We start from the raw sequence: 27,393 nt of genomic DNA, 5'->3' as shown, positions 1-27,393 counted from the left end.
CCACCTCACTCATATCTATATCCCTAGAACCCAGAACTAGAAAGCATTCAAATGTTTCTTAAACAAATTACATACAACAACAAAATGCCCAGATCCCTTTGCTTTAAATATGTAACAACAACAACAACAACAACAACAACAACAACAACAAAAAGCCCCCAAATCATACAGTAAAGCTTTCATCAATGTGAATCCTATCCAAACAAATGGATCTTGTTCCTAATAGGACCAGAAAGGATTCTCTAACTCATAACCCAAACGTCATTAACAGACATATTGAACTCTTCAGAATTTTCCAAGAGCACATAGAGACCAAGTTTCCTAATCTTTTTTTTTTTTTTTTTTTTTTTGAGATGGAGTTTCGCTCTTGTTGCCCAGGCTGGAGTGCAATGGCATGATCTCGGCTCACTGCAACCTCCGCCTCCCGGGTTCAGGCGATTCTCCTGCCTCAGCCTCCTGAGTAGCTGGGATTACAGGAATGCGCCACCACGCCAGGTTAATTTTGTATTTTTAGTAGAGATGGGGTTTCTCCATGTTGGTCAGGCTGGTCTCGAACTCCCAGCCTTAGGTGATCCGCCTGTCTCAGCCTCCCGAAGTGCTGGGATTACAGGCATGAGCCACTGCGCCTGGCCAAAGTTTCCTACTCTTAAAACTCCTTTCAGGCTGGGCGCAGTGGCTCACGCCTCTAATCCCAGCACTGTGGGAGGCCGAGGCGTGCGGATCACAAGGTCAGGAGATCAAGACCATCCTGGCTAACACGGTGAAATCCCATCTCTACAAAAAATACAAAAAATTAGCCGGGCGTGGTGGCAGGCACCTGTAGTCCCAGCTATGCGGGAGGCTGAGGCAGGAGAATGGCATGAACCCGGGAGGCGGGGCTTGCAGTGAGCCGAGATGGCGCCACTGCACTCCAGCCTGGGTGACAGAGCGAGACTCCGTCTCAAAAAAAAAAAAAAAAAAAACCTCCTTTCAGTCCAGTGCAGTTTTTCAGGGGCATTAAATAGTATCACATTATTTTGGACAACCAAACCCATCCTACACTAACTGGTCTTGCCACCAATTCATTTATTGGTTCACTAGTTTTACTGAGCTCCCCCTCAGTACTAAGGGTGCAAAGATGAACTATGATAAGGAAATAAAAGTTTTAAGGGGAAAAAGATACAAAGAAATAATAATAGTGCATGAGGTTCTTAGCTCAAACTGTTTTTCTTAAACTGTCTTACAGTTTGGTCTGCACTAGAAATGTTCTCAAAAGATAACTCAGCCACTAACTAACACCTATCAAAAAGAATTATTTAACATCAATATCCTAAAATAAAAATCATAATTTTAGGCCAGGGACGATGGCTCATGCCTGTAATCCCAGAACTTTGGGAAGCTGAGGCAGGTGGATCACTTGAGGCCAGGAGTTCGAGATCAGCCTAGCCACCATGGGGAGACCCCGCCTCCACTAAAAATAGAAAAAATTAGCTGGGCATGGTGGTGCGCTCCTGTAATCTCAGGTATTCAGGAGGCAGAGGCACAAGAACCACTTGAACCCAGGAGGCAGAGGTTGCCGTGAACCGAGATAGCACGACTGCACTCCAGTCTGGGAAACAGAGCGAGACTACATCTCAAAAATAAATAAAAATTTAAAAAATCCTAATTGTGGGCTGGGCATGGTGGCTTATGCCTGTAATCCCAGCACTTTGGGAGGCCAAGGCAGGTGGATCACCTGAGGTCAGGAGTTCAAGACCAGCCTGACCAACATGGAGAAACCCCATCTCCACTAAAAATACAAAATTAGCTGGGCGTGGTGGTGCATGACTGTAATCCCAGCTACTCAGGTGGCTGAGGCAGGAGAATCACTTGAACCCAGGAGGCAGAGGCTGTGGTGAGCCGAGATCACACCACTGCACTCCAGCCTGGACAACAAGCAAAACTCCGTCTCAAACAAAAAAAAAACAACAAAAAAATCATAATTCTGTCAACTGTTTTCTAAAATGTACTACACATGTAATACAACTGTCAACAGCTCTACATAGCAGACCCATTCAATCAGTTATTCAAGGCTACATTCAACAATTAACTTACCTTTTTTTTGGGGGGAGGGACAGGTTTTCAATGTTGCCCAGGCTGGAGTGCAGGGGTGCAATCATGGCTCACTGCAGCCTCCACCTCCCAGTCTCAGCTGATCCTCCCACCTCAGCCTCCCAAGTAGCTGGGACTACAGGTGTTTACCATCATACCTGGCTAATTTTTGTATTTTTGGTAGAGATGAGGTTTCCCCATGTTGCCCAGGCTGGTCTCAAACTCCTGGGCTCACACCATTCATCTGCCTCAACTAATTCATCTTGAAGTGTTTACCAGGAATTTATATCATTTGATATTCAGGATTTCTATAGCCACAGTATAAAACTGATACTAACACCTTTGTGTTTTTTTTTTTTTTTTTGAGATGGAGTCTCACTCTGTCACCCAGGCTGGAGTGCAATGGTGTGGTCTCAGCTCACTGCAACCTCTGCCTCCCAGGTTGAAGCGATTCTCCTGCCCCAGCCTCCTGAGTAGCTAGGATTACAGGCGCCTGCCACCATGCCTGGCTAATTTTTGTACTTCTAGTAGAGACGGGGTTTCACTATGTTGGCCAGGCTGGTCTCAAACTCCTGACCTCGTGATCTGCCAGCCTCGGCCTCCCAAAGCGCTGGGATTACAGGTGTGAGCCAGAATGCCTGGCAACTAATACCTTTTTTTTTTTTTTTTTGAGACGAAGTCTTGCTCTGTCACCCAGGCGAGAGTGCAGCGATCTCGGCTCACTGCAACCTCTGCCTCCCAGGTTCAAGTGATTCTCCTGCCTCAGCCTCACGAGTAACTGGGATTACAGGCATGCGCCACCACGCCCAGCTAATTTTTGTATTTTTTAGGATGGGGTTTCACCATCTTGGTCAGGCTGGTCTTGAACTCCTGACCTCGTGATCCACCCGCCTTGGCCTCCAAAAGTGATGGGATGACAGGTGTGAGCCACCACGCCCGGCCTAACACCTATTTTTTTTTTAATATCTGGCTACAACCATTACATCCTTATTCTATAATTCATCTTTGGGGTCTTAACTGTACATTTTGTTTTCTAGTTTTAGAGCAACCCCTGCACTGTTTTCTGAGGAAAATCTTGGTCCTGCCCATAGGAACTTTAAATATGTGTGCTGGTTGTCCATGCAGGTCAAAATCCTGACATGATCAGGATCTGACCTAAATCAGGCATGCAGAATATGTAGCCTCATGATTCTGTACTGAGAAAATAAACTTAAACTCATTGCAACCTGATGCTTCCTTAAATTCCTGGAGAATTACTTAAGGATTTGTTCACTCAAAAATTCAATAAACCGTTCTCTACGTGCCAGATGCTATTCTAGCTGCTGGGGATAAACAGTGAACAAAACACGTATAGTCCCCACAGTGTACGCATCCCTCTTTACCTCTGAATCAAGCCAAACCATCAGACAGCCATATACCAAAACCACACTTTGGCCCTGTGGAGACTGTTCACTGGCAATAACTCACTTGGATTGAGAAGTATAAGAAGCAATCTTTATTTATTTATTTATTTAAGACGGAGTCTCACTCTGTTGCCCAGGCTGGAGTGCAATGGTGCAATCTCAGCTCAACGCAACCTCCACCTCCCATATCCAAGAGATTCTCTGGCCTCAGCCTCCTGAGTAGCTGGGATTACAGGCATGCGCCACCATTCCTGGCTAATTTTTTGTATTTTTAGTAGAGACGGGGTTTCGTCATGTTGGCCAGGCTGGTCTCAAACTCCTGACCTCAGGTGATCCACCCACCTCAGCCTCCCAAAGTGCTGGGATTACAGGCGTGAGCCACCACGCCTGGCCAAGAAGCAATCTTTAAAAACTCACAACACATGTTTGATTTTAGAGATACCACGAATCTGAAAATTGAACTTTATTTTCTTCTTCATTGTACCCAGAAAACTCAGAGCCAAACACCAAAGCAACCATTAGCAACGATGCAGGACTTTCCAGTCTATGCACTAATTCTGCCACTGGCTTTATCTGCTTCTTTCATTTCTTCTTGGACTTTATTTTTAATCTTCTCATTTTGAAAAGAAGTGGGAAATAAAAGATATTTGATGGGTGTTTTTTAACCTAAAATTTATTGTGTACCTTCTATGTGCCACACACTATCTTAGGCACCTTACAACCCTTAGGGAAGCCGAACTGTTATTTCTTTTTTTGTTGTTTTGAGACAAGAGTTTCGCTCTTGTTGCCTAGGCTGGAGTGCAATGGCGCAATCTCGGCTCACCGCAACCTCCACCTCCTGGGTTCAAGTGATTCTCCTGCCTCAGCCTCCCGAGTTGCTGGGATTACAGACATGCGCTACCATGCCCAGCCAATTTTTTTTTTTTTTTGAGGCGGAGTCTCGCTGTCACCCAGGCTGGAGTGCAGTGGCATGATCTCAGCTCACTGCAAGCTTCGCCTCCCGGGTTCATGCCATTCTCCTGCCTCAGCCTCCTGAGTAGCTGGGACTACAGGCACCCGCCACCACGCCCAGCTAACTTTTTTTGTTTTTAGTAGAGACGTGGTTTCACTGTGTTAGCCAGGATGGTCTCAATCTCCTGACCCTGTGATCCGCCCGCCTCGGCCTCCCAAAGTGCTGGGATTACAAGAGTGAGCCACCGTGCCCGGCCCAATTTTGTATTTTTAATAGAAATGGGGTTTCTCCATGTTGGTCAGGCTGGTCTCAAACTCCCAACCTCAGGTGATCTGCCCACCTCGGCCTCCCAAAGTGCTGGGTTTACAGGCGTGAGCCACCACGCCCAGCAGAACTATTATTTCTACTATATAGATGAGGAAACTGAGGGAGAGACAGGCTTATGAACTTGCACATGATCTCGCAAACTACATTTGACAGAGCTGAATTCAAATTCAGCCCAGACCATTTCATGTAAATGTATGTACAGGCCATGATGGGATCCAACAAGGTGGAGTAGAGGGAGGGTGGGGGGAACCTTCACTGAGCAAAGTCTTAAAGAATGGGGCTTGTCAAGGAGCAAGGAGAAAGTACTCCAGAAACAAAAAGAAATCACATACAAAAACCCAAAGCAGACCAGGTACCATGGCTGACGCCTATAATTCCAACACTTTGAGAGTCTCAGGAAGGCGGATTGCTTAAGCCCAGGAGTTCACGACCAGACTGAGCAACATGGTAAAACCCCACCTCTACAAAAAATGCAAAAATTAGCTGGGCATAGTGGTGCACATCTGTAGTCCCAGCTACTTGGGAGGCTGAGGTGGGAAAATCACCTGGGCCCGAGAAGTCACACCACTGCACTCCAGCCTGGACTGGCGTGAGACTCTGTCTTTAAAAAAAAAAAAAAAAAAAACCCAAGCAAAGAGGGAACATAAGTTCTGGGAATGGCAAATGGAGCACGGAGTTACATTCAGCAATTAATTCATCTTGAAGATTCACCAGCAAGTTAAATCATTTAAAAGTAGGCATTTAATAGTTCCATCATTGAAAATCAATATGGCCAAAGTATTAACTGTGGCTGAGAATGTATGAAGAAGTAAAATAAAGGCAATTTTTTTATATGATTAGGCTAAAAGTATGAATGATGTTCAATAAGCAATGAGGAAGCACAGAGGGATCCTAAGCATGAGAATTACAAGATCGATTTGCACAGTATAGGGAGGGAATTACAGATTCAAGGTAGGGAAACCAGTCAGAAGGCTACTGAAGAGTCTGGCAGTGGGGTAATGAGAGTTAAACGAGAGCTATCCAAAAGAAATACAACGCAAAGAAATACAATGCAGTTAAATGTATGTAGCTTTTAATTTTCTAGTAGCCATATTAGAAAAAATAAAAAGAAAGGCTGGGTATGGTGGCTCACGCCTGTAATCCTAGCAGTTTGGGAGGCCAAGGCTGGAGCATCACTTGAGCACAGGAGACCAGCCTGAGCAACACAGTGAGACACTGTCTCTCACAAAAAATAAAAAATTAGCCTGGCATGGTGGTGCACATCTGTAGTCCCAGGTACTTGGGAGGCTGAGGTGGAAGGATTACCAGGTCGAGGCTGCAGTGAGCTGTGATTGTGCCACTTCACTTCAGCCTTGACAACAGAGACAAGCCCTGTCTCAGAAGAAAAATAAAAAGGAAAAAGAAGTAAGTGAAGGCCAGGCCCAGTGGCTCACACCTGTAATCCCAGCACTTTGGGAGGCCTAGTCAGGCAGAGCACTTGAGGCCAGGAGTTCGAGACCAGCCTGGCCAACATGTTGAAACCCCGTCTCTACTAAAAATACAAAAATTAGCCAGGCATAGTGGTGGGTGCCTGTAATCCCAGCTAATCAGGAGGCTGAGGAAAGAGAATTGCTTGAACCCAGGAGGCAGAGATTGCAGTGAGTCAAGATCACATCACTGCACTCCAGTATGGGCAACAAAGTAAGACTTTGTCTCAGGAAAAAGTAAGTGAAAATAATTTTAGTAACAATTTTATTTACAGCCAGGCATGGCAGCTCACATTTGTAATCACAGCACTTTAGTAGGCCAAGGTGGTTGGATCATTTGAGCCCAGGAGTTTGAGACCAGCCTGGGCAACATGGCCAAACCTTGTCTCTACAAAAAAAAAAAAAAAAAAAAAAAAAAAAAGAGCTGGGTGAGGTGTCAGGCGCCTGTAGTACCAGCTACTCCAGAGGCTGAGTTGGCTGGGTGGCTTGAGCCCAGGAGGTGGAGGTTGCAGTACGCTAAGATTGCACCATTGCACTCCAGCCCGGGTGACAGAGCCAGACCTTGTCTCAAAAAAAAAAAAAAAAAAAAAAAGTATTTAATCCAATATACCTAAAATATTATTTCACTATGTCATCAATATAAAAAGTTACTGAGAAATTGTATTTATTCAATTTTTGTACTAACTTGAAATCTAGCGTGTATTTTATACTTATTTCAGACCCTAAATTCTCATTTGAAATATCTGATATATATTTAGATTTCATAAAAAGACAGATGAAAAATACAGACTCACATACCCAAGTTGTTAAAAACATACTTGAACGTTTTCCAATAGGTGATCAAGTAGCAGTTTGTCAAGTTAATTTAATTACAATTAAATAAAATTAAAAATTTAGTTCCTCAGTCATGCTAGATGCATTTTGAGTGCTCACCCTGCATATGGTTACTGGATTGGACAGTACAGGCCTAAAGTGTGACAAAGAAACTGTTGGCACTTCCACCATCAGCATTTCATGTCTATTTACTATTGAGGTTTTCTGTGTATTAACATCAATAACCTGCCAGATATTAACTACGAAAGTAGTCCTACTGGTCACATAAGTACAGTAGCTTACTTTCTCTAGGTCAATGCCAACATCTGTGAAAAAGGAATCATCTAATGACTACACAGAATTGCTACGTAGTACCTCTCACATGGAATGCAGTCAAAAATGTTTATGTGATAAATATATCTTCATCTTCATTACTCAAGGACTAATTCACTTTGTTTGTGGACTACTTAAACTCTTTGTTTCTATTTTCCTAAGGTTCAACCATTCGAGTTAACTACACAGTGTCCAACGACAAAAGATAAAGCAATAAGAAAACCTACTTTCAATTGTATATTTATTAGCAGCATTATGGTATAACAGTTAAGAGCTTAAGCTCCGGAGTCAGACTGTCTGGATTCAAATCCTGGTTTTATCTTTTACTAGATGCATGATTTTGGGTAAATATTTGGCCTCTCTGTGTCGCAGTTCCCTCTTCTGTACAATAGTGACAACACCACATATTCTCTTAGGGTGCTTTGAGGATTACAGGAGAAGATACATCTAGAGCATTCGCACACAGTACTTGGCACATAGTAGATGCTCAATAAAATTATTTTATTTTTTAAGGCAGGGTCTTGCTGTGTTCCCCACACTGGAGTGCAGTGGCATGATCACAGCTCACTGCATCACTGCAGCCTTGACTTCCTGGGCTCAAGCAATCCTCCCACCTCAGCCTCTTGAGAAGCTGGGACTACAGGTCCACAACACCCGCTCAGCTAGTTGGTTTTTGTTTTTTTAAGTTTTTGTTTTTGTGGGTACATAGTAGGTGTATATATTTATGGGACCGGCTAGTTTTTCAATTTTTTGTAGAGACGGAGTCTTGCTCTGTTGCCCAGACTGGTCTTGAACTCCCAGGCTCAAATGATCCTCCTGCCTCAGCCTCCCAAAGTGCTGGGATTGAAGGCATGAGCCACCCCAGCCAAGATGAGCTTTTTAAACAGAGATGCTGGAGAAAATGAAATTATGGCTAAGGTAAAAAAAAAAAAAAAAAAAAAAAAAACCTAGCTGAGATCCTTACACAACATCAAAGAGTAAAAAAGTAGGATTTCTCAAGATTTCCCACATTATCTTAGATACCAAAAAAAAAAAAATCGACTGTAGAGGTGGTAGTTTGAAGTCCTCAAAAGAAAAATCATGCATGTGGTTATATTCTTTTAAAAGGGGGATAAATAAGAAACTTCATCTACTGACAGTGTACAAGTATGCAGTACGGCACAGGTGCAGCCAAGCAACAAGAAAAACATGAAGCAAAATAGGAAGGCACTGCCTTACCTGCTTCTCCGTTTTCGAGGCGGTTTCTCCACTGTGCCAGTCAGTCTACAGACCAAACAAATAAGACGGTAACTAAAAGTAACACACAAGAAAACATCTCCCGGCGCTACCGTGCCAGTCAAGAACTAAATAGACCACCCTCTGGGACCACAGGCTCGCCAAGCCCAGATCTGACCTTACAAACGCCTCATGCCCTGCTTCCCCTATTTACCAAGACCAAGCACTCCTGGGACTCACCGTTCCCCCAATTCCCCCTGAGCTCAAACCTTCCTGGTCCCTCACCCTATCCTCAACCCCTGTTCGTCACAGCCCAGCTCCCCAAAATCACCCACCTCCACCTACTCATTGTCTGCCTCGTCACCCCCGCAAGCCCCCCTAGCCTCCCCTTTCCTGTGCCCACCCGCTCCCGACCGTGCACTGCCTCCTCCACGCCCCGCCTCTCCGGGTCCGGCGACCCCCGCATTCCACGGCCCCTCAGGGGGCGCGCGCGCCTTGCCCCTCCCGGCCCCGCGCCGCCAGCCTCACCCCTCGGCGCCCCTTCCCTCACACGCCCCTCTCATCTGGCCTCGAGGATGCGATCGCTCCCAGCCCGCGCCGCCGCCTGCAGGCGCCCCCCAGGTCCCCCCAGCCTGCACCCCCTGCCCCTCCGGTCTCTGCGCCCCGAATGCTCCACGGCCCCGAGCCGCTGCCCCCTGGGCCCGCTCCCTGGCCCCCACCCCATCCCCAACCCCGGCCTCCACCCAGCCCCCGCACCTGGGGGCCAGGCGACTCCGCGGCTGCTGGGGCTGCCGGGCTCCTCTGACCATCCGGCTCCTGCTCCGCCGCGGGAGCTGCTCCGGCGGCCGCAGGGCTCGCTCGGGAAGCTGAGGCGGCGGAGGCTGGAGTAGGCGGAGAGGCGGGAGGAGGGCCTCGCGCCTCTGCCAGGCTTGCCGCGGGGCCCGCCTCCTCCGCGCCTCTCCTCGGCTCTCATTGGCTAGAGCAGTAGCGTGGACGGAAACCTGTCAGTCGATTGGACGCTCGGCCCGTCACATCCCGCGCTGCCCACCCAGAGGTTTGGTTGAGACTGCAGGTGGCGGCGGAGGTGCCTTAGAGATTGCTAGCAGGGCCGGAGGAGACCCGAGCGCCACCATGCGCCGAAAAGTAGGAACTGCACCCCCGGCTCCAGACACCTGCCCCAGGTTCTCCTGGCTCTGCGTCCTGCATACCACACACCTGCTGGCGCCCCTCCACCTCTGCACCACGCCAGGACCGAAAACAAGCCCTGAAATCTCCCAATTTCCTCTAGCAGGTGAGACAGTGAGGCAACTCTCACAAACGTGTTTCCTTTTAAGCCACCTCGAATGAGATCCTTGTCCCTACATCTTGCTGAAATTGTCTCACAGCTCACAGCTACCCCTCAAAAAGGACCCAGCCAGAAAACTGTAAGAATCCACCAAAATAAAGCATGGTTTGGATGCTCAATCCTCTGCAGAAAAGCTCACTAGCTTCGGTGCAGGCTTTTAAGAAAGCAAGATTTTTTTAAATTACCGTGAAAGAAAAATCAGCACTACAAACAGAACCAATGCCATACTAAAAGCAACGTGTTCCATTTTGAAAGGCCTGGACAAATTTGATCCCTGAACGTAAGCTGACCATCCTGATTCTGTGAGCACTGCAAGTTCTATACCAATTAATCAATCTTAAAATAAATTGTACTGTATTTTTTGACAAACAAGCATGCAAAACTGCCTTTCATAAGCATAATTAGTTACCCTTCTTCTGCTTTAACAAAGCCATCCTTGAAAATAAGACTCAGCTCATTAACGTATTATAAAATTCTTGAAGGTGGGAAGGGCTGTCTAAATCTCAACTCCTGTGTGCCCTTGTTTGGTAAATTCTCAGCATCTGTTCAGAGTTGGGAGGAGGCATAAAACTTTCTCTTAAGTCACCTCCATTTTATTAGAACATCTTTTATGCCTCAATAATATGACAGCCTAGAGTAGTACATGTCAACACTGGGGTGGGTAAAATCTCTCATTGATCTCCATAAATGGCAAAAATTAGGATACCAGTTTTTCACAAAACCAAATGTATTTGGTGTAAAGAGCTGTCTTTTCTTCTGAGATGGTCCTACCTACATCTTTAATGGTAAAATTACTTTCCATTTATGAAGTAATACTGATGGTAAATTGTAGTGGGATTTGAAAAATTGCTTTGCAAAAGAAAAAATGTCAAATCTCTGTTGGTCCCCCAAATTAGTATTTCATGTAATCCTAAAGTCACAGAACCACAAATCACCTCAATCTCAACCAACAGTTTCCACCCATATTATAAAGCCAGAGAGAGAAAAGAACTCCAGAATAATTTGTGTCAGACGAAGGGGTATCATCAACTCACTAGGGAAGTAATCTTGAAATACATTTATTATATTCCTTATTAAAAATCCATCGCCTGCTTTTTAGCATCTTCCATAATTGACCAATCCTCACTGATATATGGCAGATATTGTCAATAGAACAGGAGATATTCATTTCTTACGCCTTCCCAAAAAGATCCTTGAGTCTTCACATTGTGTCCAAGTGATCTCTGCTTATTTTTACTCCGTAAGACATACAAATCCCATCATTCCAGTCCACATTTAATTCACACTTCCTCTTTATCTTCCCCAATTACTCCATCCTACATCAAACATTTCCTTCTCCAGATGTGTTATACTCACCAAATCTACACTGTTAGCAATTATACATTGCCTTGGATTATTCTTCCCAACTACAATGAATTTGAACAAATGGCCTATGAGTATGAGCCCTTAATAAAAGGCAGCTTTGGACCAGATACTGGGTGCTTTGTGTGTGCTATTTTTAATACTGAGATTAACCCTGTCTGATATTCTCTTATTTTAGACACAGAAACTTAAGATTCAGAAAATCCAATTTGTTCAGGGTCACACAGCTACAATAACCAATACTGCTTGAAATAGAGGGCTAAAGATGTACTCTGGTGTGCCCTCTAGGGATTCAAGTTCCAGCTCTCCTGTGCAACGTTAGACAAGTCACCTATCCTCTCTAAGCCTATTTCCTCATCTAGGGGAAAAAAAGTTCTAGAGAAGGATGAACAAAATTAATTTTTTAAAAGTTTGGGCTGGGCACAGTAGCTTATGCTTGTAATCCCAGTGCTTTGGAAGGCCAAGATAGGAGGATCTCTTCAGCCGGGAGTTCAAGACTAGCCTGGGCAACATAGGGAGACCCCATCTGTACCAAGAAAAAAAAAAAATTAAAGGTAATATAGTCATAGACCCATATAGCAAGGGCATCACAAAATAGAGAATGTAACAATTTAGCTATATATGCTGTATACACGTTAGTTGCTATTACTGCATGGCAGAGCTGGGGTTTTCACCTAGATCTGATCCCAAAGCCTGTGCTATTCCATAATGCCTCCATGCAGTCTTTTATAACCCACCATTTATATACAAAAGCAGAGTGCTGCTGAGCATAGTGGGTGCCTAGGGATTGAGTGGAATATACTTATGTAGTATTTTTGTTGACAATACAAATCTATAAATGTCACGCATTTTTGAATTAAGAAAACATTTGAATGATCTAAGCCAACATAAGCCTACTCTCGTGATGGTAAAGTCACAAATTCACCAATAGATTGATAGGGAAATAGAAAACAGGAGGCAAATGCAGAACCAACCTTCCCCAAGCATCTAGTGTGTCTGGCATCATGCTAGGGGACTTTCCAAATGTTTCTTTTTGGTTTACTACTGTGTATTTCGTCAGCATCACTGCACACTGTAAATATACAATTTAAAGAGTTGTGATGATCTCATGAAGCATAGTTCTGGGCACTGGATCGAGGTTGTAACAATAAACATTGCCTTTAAAGAGTTGGAACACTTAACTCAGGGTCAAATGCAAAACAAAACAAAAAAAGGTTTCACTTTTGTTCACCAGTCAAGCAACCAAGTGGAGGAATCAGCATTTTTAAATTTCTTATATAAAATGCTAACTTCTTGTCAGGACATACTACAGACTATGCATTAAATTTTTTGACAAACTTCCTATAATCTTTTTATTAATTTACAGAGGGAATATAGCACCTTTCATCCGAAGAACTGAAGGTGCTTTACAAACATTAGCATTTAAAAAACAATTACATTTAGAAATCTGGATTCTTGCTGTTAAATCTCTTCAACTCCAGATACACAATTTCCTGGAAGCTGATGGAAAGTGATTCTATTTCTGACAATGAAAGAGGCTCAGAAAGAGTCCTGATTTGCTTTCACAGTACAGGCATTTTCCAAAACCTGGTGCTGGGCTTACAAAGCAAACACACACAAATCTTAATGCAATGAACAATATTTCAAACCTTATTTCCCAAAGCAAAACATAGGGCTTAAGAGGTCAAAATCTTCCAACAGTTCTAGACATCCAGACAGAATACGAGCTGATGCAGGTTGCATATGAGATGTACTGTTGATCCAGGTGTTTTAGGATCACACTCAAATGAACATAAAGTAGTGAAACTTTTTAGGGAAACACATTAACTTATAAAAAGCTAGCCAAGAGCATATCGGCCAAATGAGGAAAGGGAGTAAATGGCAATTCAAAGTAGACAGTTCTCACTAGAGCCTAGGGCACTTTATTAGAAACCAAATATATCATAGGCAAATAAAAATAGTTTTTACCCCCATTGATACAACAAAAGGGATTTTACATTCAGCCTAGATACAGGGAGTAACAAATCCTCCTGCCCATAAATCTATGACTTGCAAGTATCTTCCACCACATGATTACTCTATATAGTACATAGCCCTTATTTATTGGAGGGATCCAAAATATTCCTTGTAGGCTCACAAAGTCCAATACATTAGCTCTCTCTTCCCTTTACACGTCTAATAGTAAAAGCTATTTTTTCCATGCAAAAAGCCATTATTCAGTTGAAGAGAAATCAGGCAAAACAGAGATGGCAGTTAAGGAATGGAGAGAATATTATTGGCACGTGCCCAACTAGTGACAAACAAATGCAGTACATGATGACTTAAAAATAAAAGTCACATTATAGGGATAACAAAAACAACTACATCAATCTAAGCTAAGGAGTGTCAAACAGGGAGGGCTGGGAGTTACCGGTTCTATTGGTACAACTTAAGTGGAAAGCAAGCACTTAAATACAATTTATGTTAACAGGAAAAAAAAAATACTGCAGAGAGCTGTTCAAAGACCACACCAAGTTGTCTGCATCGTTAATTTCCAGTGTTTCACAATTAGTAAAATACATAGCTACATATCCCTGTAAGATAAAAATACCTTTCCACCTGAATTACACTGGGGTCAGGGCAGTAACACGAAGCTACTGACCCAACATTAGTTCAAGTGTGTGCAGCAAATGTCTTAGCCACCTCTTTCATATAGCTATATAATTAAAAACTATGTAAGGAGCTGGGTGGTTTGAGGGAAAAAAATTAAATCAAAAGAGTATTGTGCTCATTTAATAAAAGAAAACCCTGATGAAAAATTATATGCCAAGAAGCTTAGACTATAAAGATTTTTATTGCATTTTTAGGTAACCTGGAAGTTCTTATCCTGAAGGGGAAAAGTTGGTTTTCAAAACTACCTGAACAGATGCTAAAGTGCTTTATTAATTGGCTGGCTTCACAAGTATTTCCTGGAATAACAAAAATTAATTATAGTAAAGGGATACCAACTATTTCACAAAATGTACATTCCAACATCATTTATGACTACAGTCATAAGAGATACTGGAATACGTGTCCTTATTAAGTGGACAGTTGCATATTAAGAACTGATCATCACAACCCTTTGGATATTCAAATTACTTACACAAAGCTGAAATATGGTATCACAGACCTTTGCAAAAAAGAACAACTTGTTTCTTTTTCTACACTTTAAATAATCTGCTTCAGATTACAGTTCACAAACACAAGAGTCCTAACTTTTCAACCTTTCCAGTTGCAGTTTAAAAATGAACACTTTCTAAAAGTTAAGGTCAAGTGTTACAGCATGAGAAGAATGATTCCTATTGAAAAGTACATAGATTTTAGTTAATAATACTCATGATAGATTGTAAACTGGATTGATCACATTCTACTCAACTGGTATCAAATTAACACATCAGTATTACAAGTATTAAATGTTTTTCTATTACTATAGAGGATATAAACCAAAACATTAATATGGCAGTTATGTTCTTTAGGCACAGTTTAGTGATTTTTTTAAAAAATAAATACTATTGAATTTCAATTGAAGTTTTAAACTCAATAACCAAAGGGTCAAGAACTCTGATTAGGAAAAAAGAAAAGACAACTTTACACTAACAATGTAAGCTGTTTAAAATTTCTAACACTTAACCTATCTGAGTTTTAAGATTACTTTATTAAAAAATACAAGGACTCTGAAAAAAGATCAATACAATTATCTTAATGTACAAAGTCATAAGCTGTAGCAGTTTTTAACTAAAATTTAAAAACACAACAAGGAGGGCAGCCCTTTAGACCAATTTATTTTATATCCACTTAAAATATCATCCAACAAAGGACAATGAAGTTTACATCTGGGACAGGTATACATAACTTGAGGCATTTGGAGTCCATCGTGCCCACTGAATAACAACTTTGCTGCTGAAATTTCTTAAAACTTACCAAACTAAAACAAAAGGCTGAATGATACAAAAGGAGGAGTATTTAGGTGTAATCTGTCAACTGGCTTTTAAAAAAGGAAACACATCCTGTTTCCCAGACCAGTAAATAAGCAAGAGCTACATGCAGCAGTGTGAGTATTAAGACATTTCTCAAGTCTTCTCAAATGAGTCCAGGGTGGGGATGGGATGGGGGAAAACTGATAGAAAAACTTTGCTATAGACACCACAACATACAATAAATTTAGATAATTTAAAATTAAAAAAAAAAAGGCAAGAGGCAGCATTTCAGCAGCAAAGTGCTCAATAAAAAGTATATTGTAAAGGGTAATACAAGAAAATTGGGGTAAGAAGAGGGCAGAAAAATGGGTCAGCAGGATGGGCAAAGGCCTCAAAGGAAATACGGCGTTGTCGTTCTGGGAGGAATAACACGTTCTGAATCTGGAACTGCCCGGAATAACTTTGGTTCTCTTGTATTTACATCTTTGAAGACCATGATTGAAGCAATATTTCCACAACGATAGCAGTAATTAGGAGCAGACCATACTGTCACCAGCTTCTCATCAAACATAAATTTATAGCCTTCGTGCACTAGTTGATGTGCTCTGCAGATGAGTTTTAAGTTGTTGATATGAACAAACTGCAATTTAGAAAGGCACTGTAAGTATTTAGCACTTAAAAAACAATCAGCCTACATACGTAAGAAAATAATCATTTAAATAAAATACCAAATCCTATTACTACTAAAGGCATCATGATTGCAGAACCCACTCTATAATTATCTCCAATAATTTAATAAGTTTAGGCAAACAGCAATTTTGGCCTGAGTCAACTGCACAACTATAGAAACTGTATAGCTACATAAATAGCTAGAAATTTCTGGAAGAAAAAGCATTCAATAGGTACTATGAAACAAAATTTTGTGTTTTCTGATTTAATAATAAAGATATTGTTATCAGTATCTACTATTTACTGAAGGTTTAGTATATGAAGATGTTGCAATAATTCTGAAAGAGATTATTCTTTTGCAACTTAAGGAAACAAAAGCTCAGACTAGATAAATAACTTATCTAAATTAAGATACACTGATGCAGGATCAGAATCTAGTTTTTTGACTTCATTATGATGGTGGAGCGCTTCCCAATATAAGGGGTGTGTGTATGTGTGTGTGTGTGTGTGTGTGTGTGTGTGTGTGTGTGTGTGTGTGTTTAATTGAAAACAGTTGAAAGTTCAAAGTATAGCCAGGCGCGGTGGCTCACGCCTGTAATCCCAGCATTTTGGGAGGCCGAGGCAGGCGGATCACGAGGTCAGGAGATCGAGACCATCCTGGTTAACACAGTGAAACCCTGTCTCTACTAAAAATACAAAAAAAATTAGCCAGGCGTGGTGGCAGGCGCCTGTAGTCCCAGCTACTCGGGAGACTGAGGCAGGAGAATGGCGTGAACTCGGGAGGCAGAGCTTGCAGTGAGCTGAGATCGCGCCACAGCACTCCAGCCTGGGCGACAGAGCAAGACTGTCTCAAAAAAAAAAAAAAAAGAAAGTTCAAAGTATTGCCTGTCTTGAAGATGGTGGAGTAGCATCGCAAAGCGGTTAGTATTGAGTCTCTGGGCAGACTTTAGTTCCAGTCTCTGCAGCAGCAGTGATCGCTTAGTGAAGAGTGCTTAGGGTAGTTGGCCAGGATCCTGAATATCAAAATCTTCAGCGGCAGCTCCCACCAGGGCTTATCTCAGAAAACTGCTGACCACCTGGGCCTGGAGCTCGGCAAGGTAGTGACTAAGAAATTCAGCAACTAGGAGACCTGTGTGGAAACTGGCAAAAGTGTATGTGGAAAGGATGTCTACATCATTCAGAGTGGTTGTGGCGAAATCAATGACAATTTAATGGCGCCTCTGATCATGACTAATACCTGCAAGACTGCTTCAGCGAGCCAGCTTACTGCAGTCATCCCATGCTTCCCTTATGCCCAGCAGGATAAGTAAGACAAGAGTCAGGTGACATTCTCAGCCAAGCTTGCTGCAAACGTGCTATCTGTAGCAGACGCAGATCATATTATCACCATGGACCTACATGTTTCTCAAATTCAGGGCTTTTTTGATAACCCAGTGGACTATTTGTATGCAGAGCCAGGTGTCCTGAAGTGGATAAGGGAGAAGATCTCTGAGCAGAAGAACTGCACTATTGTTCCATCTGATGCTGGTGGAGCTAAGAGAGTGACCTCCATTGCAGACAGGATGAATGTGGACTTTGCCTTGATTCACAACGAAGGCCAATGAAGTGGACCGCATGGTTCTTGTGGGAGATGTGAAGGATCTGGTGGCCATCCTTGTGGATGACATGGTTGACACTTGTGGCACAATCTGCCATGCAGCTGACAAACTTCTCTCTGCTGGAGTCACCAGAGCTTATGCTATCTTGACTCACAGAATCTTCTCTGGTCCAGCTATTTCTCACATCAACAACGCATACTTTCAAGCAGTAGTAGTCACCAATAACAAACCCCAGGAGGACAAGATGAAGCACTGCTCCAAAATACAGGTGATCAACATCTCTATGATCCTTGCAGAAGCCATCAGGAAAATTCACAATGAAGAATCCGTTTCTTACCTATTCAGTCATGTCCCTTTATAATACAGTAACTTCTGAGGTTTTTTAAGAATAAAATCCACCCTACCCCTTGTTTTCCCTTGGTATTTGATGACAAATTCAGCAGAAGACCCAGCTTCCTCCAGTGTAGCTTTCTATATCCCACATCTGGTATATCTGAGCTTATCCGAAATGGAGAAGACGGATTGAGATTAACTGCTGGGACTTCCTATCTGCATTGTCTCATTCTGGCTTCCTTGATGATTCTGTGAGCCTTGCAGCTTTAACTATAGCTCAGCTGTTACAAGATTTCAGACTTTTGAGGATGTTGTGTGGGGGTGTTTGACTGTGATTGGAGAAGCTCAGACTACTCTGCATGTGAATGCTTCAGGGTTTTCTTTGTTGAGAACAACCAGCAACAAAGCCAACCCATGGGTGAGCAGTTCTCCCCAAGGTCTATGCTAAATTATGGCAAGAGCCCTGGGCAACCCCAAACCTAGTCCTGGTGGCTGAGCACCCTGTAAGGCAGGAGCAGGCAGTTGGGCTTGAGCAGCCATGGGGTAGGGGGTGGGGGGTGGTTGAGGGGGGAGGCAGCACAGTGCAGCAAATGTTTCTTGGGAGGAAGAAGCCTGATCCATCATCATCTGCTTGACTATGTAGCTTGGATTCTCTTTTGTACCTACTCCTTTGATTTGGCTTTACTTTCATCCATCTTGATCCTTTCCTGGCCAAATATTCTCTTGGGCCCAAATGAACACTGTACCGTGGTCTTCTGGAAAGCAAATGTGCTTCCTGCTATGTAATCACTAACATTCACATTACATGATTTGCTGTAGCTTTATCTTACTTAGCCTACTACCACTGTGGCAGTAGGTTTTAGGTGGTATCATAGTGCCTTTTGATTAATTTAAGTATTTAATTTTCATCTTCCTTCTTTGGATCTATTTGGCTTTTCAAATGAACAGAGATTTCTGTTAAAAAAAAAAAAAAAAAGATTGACGTAGGCCGGGCACAGTGGCTCACGCCTGTAATCCCAGCACTTTGGGAGACCAAGGTGGGCAGATGACCTGAGGTCAGGAGTTCGAGACCAGCCTCACCAGCATGGTGAAACCCTGTCTCTACTAAAAATACAAAATTAGCCAGGCATGGTGGTGCACACCTGTAATCCCAGCTACTCTGGAGGCTGAGACAGGAGATTCGCTTGAACCCAGGAGGCAGAGGATGCAGTGAACCGAGATTGCACCATTGTACTCCAGCCTGGGCAACATGAGTGAAACTCTTGTCTCAAAAAAAAATTCATGTTATTGTCTCTTGTAGAGGAAACTAATAAAGCGTCTGTATCTGTGTGATTTGAGATCTTTAAAAAAAAAAAAAAAAGTATTGCCTATCTTGGTCTTGCCATTTTGTTACTTAACTACAGTACTTGAAAGGAAAGGGGCTGGCTGGGTGCGGTGGCTCACACCTATAATCCCAGCACTTTGGAAGGCTGAGGCGGGTGGATCATCTGAGGTCAGGAGTTCACGACCAGCTTAGTCAACAAGGTGAAACCCCATCTCTACTAAGAATACAAAAATTAGCCGGGCATGGTGGCGCACGGCTGTGGTCCCAGCTACTTAGGAGGCTGAGGCAGAAGAATGGCTTGAACCTGGGAGGCAGAGGTTGCAGTGAGCCAAGATCACACCACTGCACTCCAGCCTAGGCGACAGAGCAAGACTCCGTCTCAAAAAAAAAAAAAAAGGAAAGAACGTTTACTTTATACATTATTACCAAATGGATGCTGGAGTAGGTGGTAGGTGCTTTCACTGTGTCATCTTATTTAACCATTAAAGAAAGACATATGTTAATAACTAAACTAGAAATTTAATATCCACAGCCACCACATTTTGAGTAAGCTAGACTATAAGTTTGTTATCTAGGGCCACCATAGCTCTCTATGCAGCCCATTAGCAATCCACAAATTACTTTTCCAAAAATGTTGGCTTTACCTCATTTGTGACCTTTGCTCCAAAAAGCCAACCTGCTCCTCGGGGACTGATAGCCCAAGTATCCACATCTTCAGGATCTGACCAAACCAGATCACAAAATGCTCCTTTATGAGGAATTTCCTGATTCCGTTCGATGGTTCGAATTTGATCCAGTGTTTTGATATCAGGAGATAAACCACCATGGACACACAAAATCTGCTCATCTATTAACTAGCAAAAAAGGATAACAAAGAGTTGAACATATAACCTCAGGCATATCTAAATTCATCAATGAATACTAAAGATATCAATATGATTGAGATGACAGCTAGATAAAAATATGCAATGTGTTATTGGCAGGAACATACATGAGACTTTAAAAATAGAAACTTACAGCTGCTACTGTGAGCATGTCAAAAACTTTGGTACAGTATCTCCAGGCATTAGCATTTCCATATTTGGTTTGGCACTCATCTGTGAAAGAAACAGAAGGGTTTTAATTAATGAATCTGCCAATAAAAATAAACAATATATCCAATACTAGAGCAGCCTTCAGTACAACAGAAATTCAGCTTAAACTAGGATAGCAACATATGACACATATTTAGTCCTGCTAGGACCTCCACATAGAGCCAAAAGAACGCTAGTGACTAACTATATACAGTTATATGTCCCTTAACCATGGGGATACATTCTAAAAAATGCATTGTTAGGTGATTTCATCGTTGTGTGAACATCATCGGATGTCCTTACATAAACCTAGATGGTCTAGCCTACTACACACCTAGGCAATATGATATAGCCTATTGCTCCTAGGCTATAAACTTGTGCGGCATGTAACTGTACTAAATATCATAAGGAAATAGTAACACAATGGTAAGTATTTATGCAATAGGAATTTTTCAGCTCCGTTATATCTATGGGACCACTGTCATATATATAGTCCATCATCGACTGAAATGTCATTATGTGGCACATGACTGTATTTCCTAAGGATGTAGTATTGCTCTTCATTCCTGGAATGGACCTAAGAAGCAGCTGAAATTATTAGCCAAAATGCTATCATTAGAAGAGTTAAATACTAATTTCACACAACCTGACAGTTATGTTAATATTAGGCAATTCTGGCAAACAGATAAATTTATTTAAGGAGACAATTCTAGCAGGATAAAAAGATCAAACAAATTAGAGGACCCTTAGTTATAGGAGCATGAGCAATGCCTAACTCTTCTCAGGGCTAAATTGTCTCTTCTGAGATTTTCTGCAAATTGTGCAACTAAACACTTGAGCTTCAGTGGATCACAGTTGAGGACAGATTGCCAATCAGGTTCATACAAATTCTCAGTTGAACACTCTTTCTGCTGCCTACACAGTTTTTTGTTTTTGAGACAAGGTCTCACTCTGTTGCCCAAGTTGGAATACAGTGGCACAATCAGCAGTGGCGCGATCACAGCTCACTGCAACCTCAACCACTTGGGCTCAAGCGATCCTACCCCCTCAGTCTTCTGAATAGCCGAACTACAGGCATGTGCCACCACACCTGGCTAATTTTATTTCTGGTAGACATGGGGGTCTCCCTATGTTGTCCAGGCTGGTCTTGAACTCCTGAGCTCAAGCAATCCCCCTACCTCAGCCTCCCACAGTGCTGAGATTACAGATGTGAGCCACTGTACCCGCACTGTCTACATAGTTAACAGGGTACACACTTCTTTTGTTAACACCATGGAAGCTCTGTACTTTGGCTTCTTCCATAATTTTAGAAAAAAAAACCTGACATATCACTATTGCCTTAAGTGAAGCTGAAAATGATATAGGAAAGAAGTCTGCAGGTTATGACCAATTCCCAAGATTTTCTCAATTATATATCTATGTGAAGCAAGATTGTTATGTAAACTTGCCATAAGAGAGCCCTAACAATGAGCTCAGGTTGCAGGCAGGGATCTTGAACTTGGCTTAATAGTAACTGCCCAGTATGTGTTTATCAGAGTGAACTGAAGGCCCAGTGTAAAGTCATATAGGGATATTTTATTCCTTGAAAATCAATATAAGTCCTATAATAACTAAAATTATCTTATTCAAAACATATGTCATATGGCTGGACATGGTGCCTCATGCCTGTAATCCCAGCACTTTGGGAGGCCGAGGCGGGCGGATCATGAGGTCAGGAAATTGAGACCATCCTGGCTAACATGGTGAAACCCTATCTCTACTAAAAAATACAAAAAAATTAGCCGGGCGTGGTGGCAGGCACCTGTAGTCCCAGCTACTTGGGAGGCTGAGGCAGGAGAATGGCGTGAACCCAGTAGGCGGAGCTTGCAGTGAGCGGAGATCGCACCACTGCACTCCAGCCTGGGTGACAGAGCGAGACTCTGTCTCAAAAAAAAAAAAAAAAAGTCATATATTAGTCATATGTAACAATATGTATTTTACATATTATACATGTAGCATTAGTTACATATATACAGTAGGTGTGTGTGTTTTTATAACATTAGTTTTAGTATTGTTTTCACTGAGCTAATATCATATTATCCAAAATATTATTTTGCAAAAGAATCCAAAAGTTGTATTTCAATTGGTGTTTATTTTGTGAATGAAAATAAGAAGTAACCTGTAGAAAGGAGACAAATATTATCTAACTTTACACGTATTAAAAAAATTATATAAAAACAATAAATTCTCAAAATTTCTCTAACTGATAATGGCAGACAAACTGAAGACTAAGAGAGTTCAGATCATCTTTGTTTTGTTTCGTTTTGAGACAGCCTCGCTGTCATCCAGGCTGGAGTGCAATGGTGCAATCTCGGCACACTGCAACCTCCGCCTCCCGGGTTCAAGGGATTCTCCTGCCTCAGCCTCCCAAATAGCTGGGACTACAGGCAAGTGCCACCATGCCCAGCTAATTTTTGTATTTTAAGTAGAGATGGGGTTTCACCATGTTGGCCAAGATGGTCTCGATCTCCTGACCTCGTGATCTGCCTGCCTCAGCCTCCCAAAGTGCTGGGATTACAGGCATGAGCGACCACACCCGGCCCAGCCTATCTTTATAATGAAAGAAGATAATTCAAAAATATAAAATTTAAATCTAAAGGGTTCTGCAATTAATGTTTCCAAATCTCTCAATATCTGTCTTAATTGTACTCAAAGAAAATTCAAATTCATAATCTTGACAGTTCTATTTCCCTGAATGGGCTTCCTAATAAGCTCGCTCACTCTCTCTCTTTCTCTCTCTCAATCAAATAAAAGTTTTAGAGAATTAGCTAGTTTGCTTTTTTTCCTTTCTTGAGACACAGTCTGGCTCAGTTGCCCAGACTGGAGTGCAATGGCGTGATCTTGGCTCATTGCAACCTCCGCCTTCTGGGTTCAATCAATTCTCCCTGCCTCAGTCTCCCGAGTAGCTGGGATTACAGGCCCCCACCACCATGCCCGGCTAAAATTTTCTTATTATTATACTTTAAGTTCTAGGGTACATGTGCATAACGTGCCGGTCTTTTACATATGTATACATGTGTCATGTTGGTGTGCTGCACCCATTAACTCGTCATTTACATTAGGTATGTCTCCTAATGCTATCCCTCCCCGCTCCCCCCACCAGTGCCCGGCTAATTTTTGTATTTTTAGTAGAGACAGGGTTTAGTTGGCCAGGCTGGTCTCGAACTCCTGACTTCAGGTGATCCGCCCGCCTTGGCCTCCCAAAGTGCTGGGATTACAGAGGTAAGCCACTGCACCTGGTCTATTTTGCTTTTTATAACTAAGTTCTGCTTCCGATCCCTGAGGTCCTAGCATTCTCTGGAGTGAGCATACAGAGATATATGTAAAAGGATGTATAACAGCAGCTTAAAAACAACTCTAAAGTCCAATGATAGAAGAAAAACTGATACATCAATTATGGTACATCCATATGGTATATGATACAGCCATGAAAATAACATTAATAAAGTGAAAAAATCAGGTACGTCCCCATTTTAGTGTGCGTGTTTGTACATATAAACACACATAAATACACACACACACACACAAAATAGATGAGAATGGACTCTCAAATTTGTGCAGAACATTCACCTTCAGCAGATTCTAGATTCCCACTCCAAAATATTTTGATTAATATTTTGATTAATATATCTGTGGTGAGGCCCAGCAATCTACTTTTTTTTTTTTTTTTTGAGACGGAGTCTCCCTATGTCGCCAGGCTGGAGTGCTGTGGCATGATCTCGGCTCATCACAAACTCCGACTCCTTGGTTCAAGCAATTCTCCTGCCTCAGCCTCCCAAGTAACTGGGATTACATGCACACACCACCATGCCCAGCTCGTTTTTGTATTTTTAGAAGAGACGGGGTTTCACCATATTGGTCAGGATGGTCTCGATCTCCTGATCTTGTGATCAGCCCACCTCAGCCTCCCAAAGTCCTGAGATTACAGGTGTGAGCCAACCCACCCGGCCCGCAATCTACATTTTTAATGAGAACTCAGGTGATTCCAGCTACACTTTGAGGCACAGATCTAGAAAGATGCACACCAAAAAGTTAACAGTGGTCCTCTCTCGAGCATAAGATTTTCAATTGTTTGGGAGGAGTGAAGGAGTGAGGATGTGGGGAAAATAATATACATAAAGCATGTGTATGACTTGTGTAGCTTTGTTTTCCAAAGAGGAAAGTAAAATAATATTCAGAATCAGAGAAACAGGAATTCTTACCATAAAATCCATAGACCTGTGTTATCTGTCTACTCTCATGATTTCCTCGCAAAAGTGTAATACGATCAGGCCATTTAGCCTTTAATGCCAGAAGGTAAGTGAAGGTCTCCAAACTATAGTAACCTCTGTCTACAAAATCACCCTGTGAAGTAAAAGTTTACAGTTACAAACAATACAATGGCCACAATATTCTTTTCAAATTATATCAAACTGCACAAACTCATAGTTCATAACTACAATAAAGAGTTACGTACCGAATTATTTGGAAATTTGATTTTAACAAAAAAAAAAAAATAGAGGTAAACAAACTTTTTCTATTAAATGTTTATAGAAACAAGATTTTTGATTCCAGGGAAATCTACAAGAATCTGCTGTGCCATTCTCTCAAAAACTTTCCCTGAAAAAACCACCATTTTTTTTTCTTTTTTTTCTTTTTTTGAGACAGAGTATCACTCTGTCACCCAGGCTGGAGTGCAGTGTCACAATCTCGGTTCACCGCAACCTCCACCTCCCAGGTTCAAGCGATTCTCTTGCCTCAGCCTCCTGAGTAGCTGGGATTACACACCACCACCACGCCCGGCCGATTTTTGTATTTTTTGTAGAGACGGGGGTTTCACCAGGTTGATCAGGCTGGTCTCAAACTCCTGACCTTGTGATCCACCCGCCTCGGCCTCCCAAAGTGCTGGGATTATAGACGTGAGCCACCACACCGGGCAAAACCACCATTTTTTCAATCCTCTATTACCTACATTAGTTGATTTGGTCATCTGTTAACCAGTATGTTTTAAGTAATTTTTTTTTTTTTTAGATGGAGTTTCACTCTTGTTGCCCAGGCTGGAGAGCAATGGCGTGATCTTGGCTCACTGCAACCTCTGCTTCCTGGGTTCAAGTGATTCTCCCACCTCAGATTCCTGAGTAGATGGGATTACAGGCACGCACCACCAAGCCCAGCTAATTTTATATACATATATTTTTTTTTAGTAGAGACGGGGTTTCTCCATGTTGGTCAGGCTGGTCTCAAACTCCTGACCTCAGGTGATCCACCTGCCTCGGCCTCCCAAAGTGCTGGGATTACAGGCGTGAGCCACTGCGCCCAGCCAAGTAATTTAATTTTTAAAAATTCAATCTTTTTTTTTTTTTTTTTTTTAACAGATGGGGTCTCACTATGTTGCCCAGGTTGGTCTAGAACTTCTGAGCTTAAACAATCATCCCACCTCAGCCTCCCAAGTAGCTGGGACTACAGGCATGTACCACCATGCCCAGGTAAAATAATTTTCTATTTTAAGAATCATTTTAACTGTATTGGAAGAGCTGCCTACTTGAAGAAAAAAATTTTGTAAAAGCAAATACCATAATTATAACAGCGTTCTAGGTTCAGTTTTGCATTTAACAACCATATATGATAATATACTATTTACATTTCCCATTAATGTCTGACTTGGGCCAATATTACACCAATAGGAAAACAGCTGAAAGAATAGGAAAGTGGCCGGCGTGGTGGCTCACCCCTGTAATCCCAGCACTTTGGGAGGCCAAGGCAGGCTCCAAGGTGGGCGGATCACGAGTTCAAGAGATCCAGACCATCCTGGCCAACATGGTGAAAACCTGTCTCTACTAAAAATACAAAAATTAGATGGGCATGGTGGCACGCGCCTGTAATCCCAGCTACTCGGGAGGCTGAGGCAAGAGAATCGCTTGAACCCGGGAGGCGGATGTTGCAGCAAGCCAATCGCACCACTGCACTCCAGCCTGGCAACAGAGCGAGACTCCGTCTCAAAAAAAAAAATAAGTGACCCAGAAACTTTCAGAAGGAAAGATAATGAGAGAAGGATCCAGAAAAAGTTCAACAGTAACATTACATTCCAAAAGAAAAGCAAACATCTATAGCAAATGTGTATGTGTGTATATTCATCCATCCATAGATTAAAAAGAGATAAAAATGAATGCTCGAAAAGTTTGAATAAATAATAGTCAATTGAAGATTTATGCCTTAAACCAGGGGTTCTGGGTTATTTTTTACGCCCAACCATTATTGACAACTACAACCCAACCCAATCTACAGTGGCTTACTAAGGCAATTAACTAGAGGACATAGTTAAATGTAGAAAAGTATACAATCACCTTGATATGGTTTGGCTGTATCCCCACCCAAATCTCATCTTGAATTCCCACATGTTGTGGGAGGGACTCGATGGAAAGTAATTGAATCATGGGGGCAAGTCTTTCCTGTGCTGTTCTCATGACAGTAAGTCTCATGAGATCTGATGGTTTTAAAAACAAGAGATCCCTGCACAGTCTCTCTCTCTTTGCCTGCCGCCATCCACGTAAGATGTGACTTGGTCCTCCTTGCCTTCTGCATGATTGTTGAGGCCTCTCCAGCCATGTGAAACTGTAAGTCCATTAAATCTCTTCTGTAAAGTGCCCAGTCTCAGGTATGTCTTTATCAGCGGCAAGAAAACGGACTAATACACACCTTTTCATATACTGAAATAGGGACTGTCACATGGTAAAGAATTATTATGCAATTTACATTTAGTAAGTCAGATCCTTTCCATTTTAAACAAGCACTTGATATCACTGGTGTTTACATACCATAAATATGTAGTTTGTGTCAGGAACCTGACCTCCAGTTCTGAACAGTTCACAAAGGTCATAAAACTATAAAAGAAATGCAATATATGCTGATTACAAATTCCTGTTAAGAAGCAAAGCAACAAAACTGAGAGTGAAATTGTAAAGAAGCAGCTAAGAGGACTCCAAATATTTACATTTTTAAGAAATAAAGTGTAAGCCAAACTGCCAAGCACACAGTTCTCAAGCCTAAAAAAAGCACTAAATAAAGCTCAGTTACCATAAAGTCACTCCTAGATTATCATCATAGGCTTCCCTTTCTCATTTTCTTTCATACATCTCCCCATCTATCTCTTGAGA

General features: G+C 42.2%; 3 protein-coding genes across 10 annotated transcripts in view; 1 reads left to right on the top strand and 2 right to left on the bottom strand.

Moving 5' to 3' along the window:
- SCAI (suppressor of cancer cell invasion) overlaps nucleotides 1-9,522 on the bottom strand; it is a 195,020-nt gene extending 185,498 nt beyond the window's left edge. For 5 of the 8 annotated variants that reach the window (XR_010119972.1, XR_010119973.1, XR_008656491.2 and 2 more), the window contains exons 1-2: nucleotides 9,336-9,488; nucleotides 8,583-8,627 (exon numbers count right to left, since the gene is read on the bottom strand). Coding sequence is in view for 3 of the 8 variants with exons in the window: in XM_055271089.2 (XP_055127064.1) it covers nucleotides 8,583-8,627; nucleotides 9,336-9,388 (98 nt within the window). In the remaining 5 variants the exon portion in view is untranslated. Of the gene's footprint in view, nucleotides 1-8,582; nucleotides 8,628-9,335 lie in introns of all 8 variants that reach the window. The other 3 variants (XM_055271089.2, XM_063636003.1, XM_055271088.2) reach the window with 2 other exon arrangements.
- Nucleotides 9,523-12,611: 3,089 nt separating this feature from the next.
- PPP6C (protein phosphatase 6 catalytic subunit) overlaps nucleotides 12,612-27,393 on the bottom strand; it is a 52,539-nt gene continuing 37,757 nt past the window's right edge. Inside the window, 5 exon segments of the mRNA XM_055271103.2 lie at nucleotides 12,612-15,864; nucleotides 19,793-20,002; nucleotides 20,166-20,245; nucleotides 24,463-24,604; nucleotides 27,055-27,120. Of these exon segments, the coding sequence (XP_055127078.1) occupies nucleotides 15,616-15,864; nucleotides 19,793-20,002; nucleotides 20,166-20,245; nucleotides 24,463-24,604; nucleotides 27,055-27,120 (747 nt within the window). The 3' untranslated portion in view covers nucleotides 12,612-15,615.
- Nucleotides 17,067-17,889, top strand: LOC129478242 (ribose-phosphate pyrophosphokinase 1-like). Its single transcript, XM_063636021.1, has one exon. It carries the CDS (start codon nucleotides 17,508-17,510, stop codon nucleotides 17,850-17,852), a length of 345 nt encoding a protein of 114 aa, XP_063492091.1. The 5' UTR covers nucleotides 17,067-17,507; the 3' UTR covers nucleotides 17,853-17,889.

Source organism: Symphalangus syndactylus, chromosome 3, assembly GCF_028878055.3.
Source record: "Symphalangus syndactylus isolate Jambi chromosome 3, NHGRI_mSymSyn1-v2.1_pri, whole genome shotgun sequence".
Taxonomy (NCBI): domain Eukaryota; kingdom Metazoa; phylum Chordata; class Mammalia; order Primates; family Hylobatidae; genus Symphalangus; species Symphalangus syndactylus.
The sequence above is the reverse complement of the archived record's forward strand: the minus strand, read 5'-3'. Positions and strand labels throughout refer to the sequence as shown.

Bases quoted from the DNA above. Each gene is read 5' to 3' on its own strand.
- LOC129478242 (XM_063636021.1), top strand. From the start codon at position 17,508: ATGGTTCTTGTGGGAGATGTGAAGGATCTGGTGGCCATCCTTGTGGAT.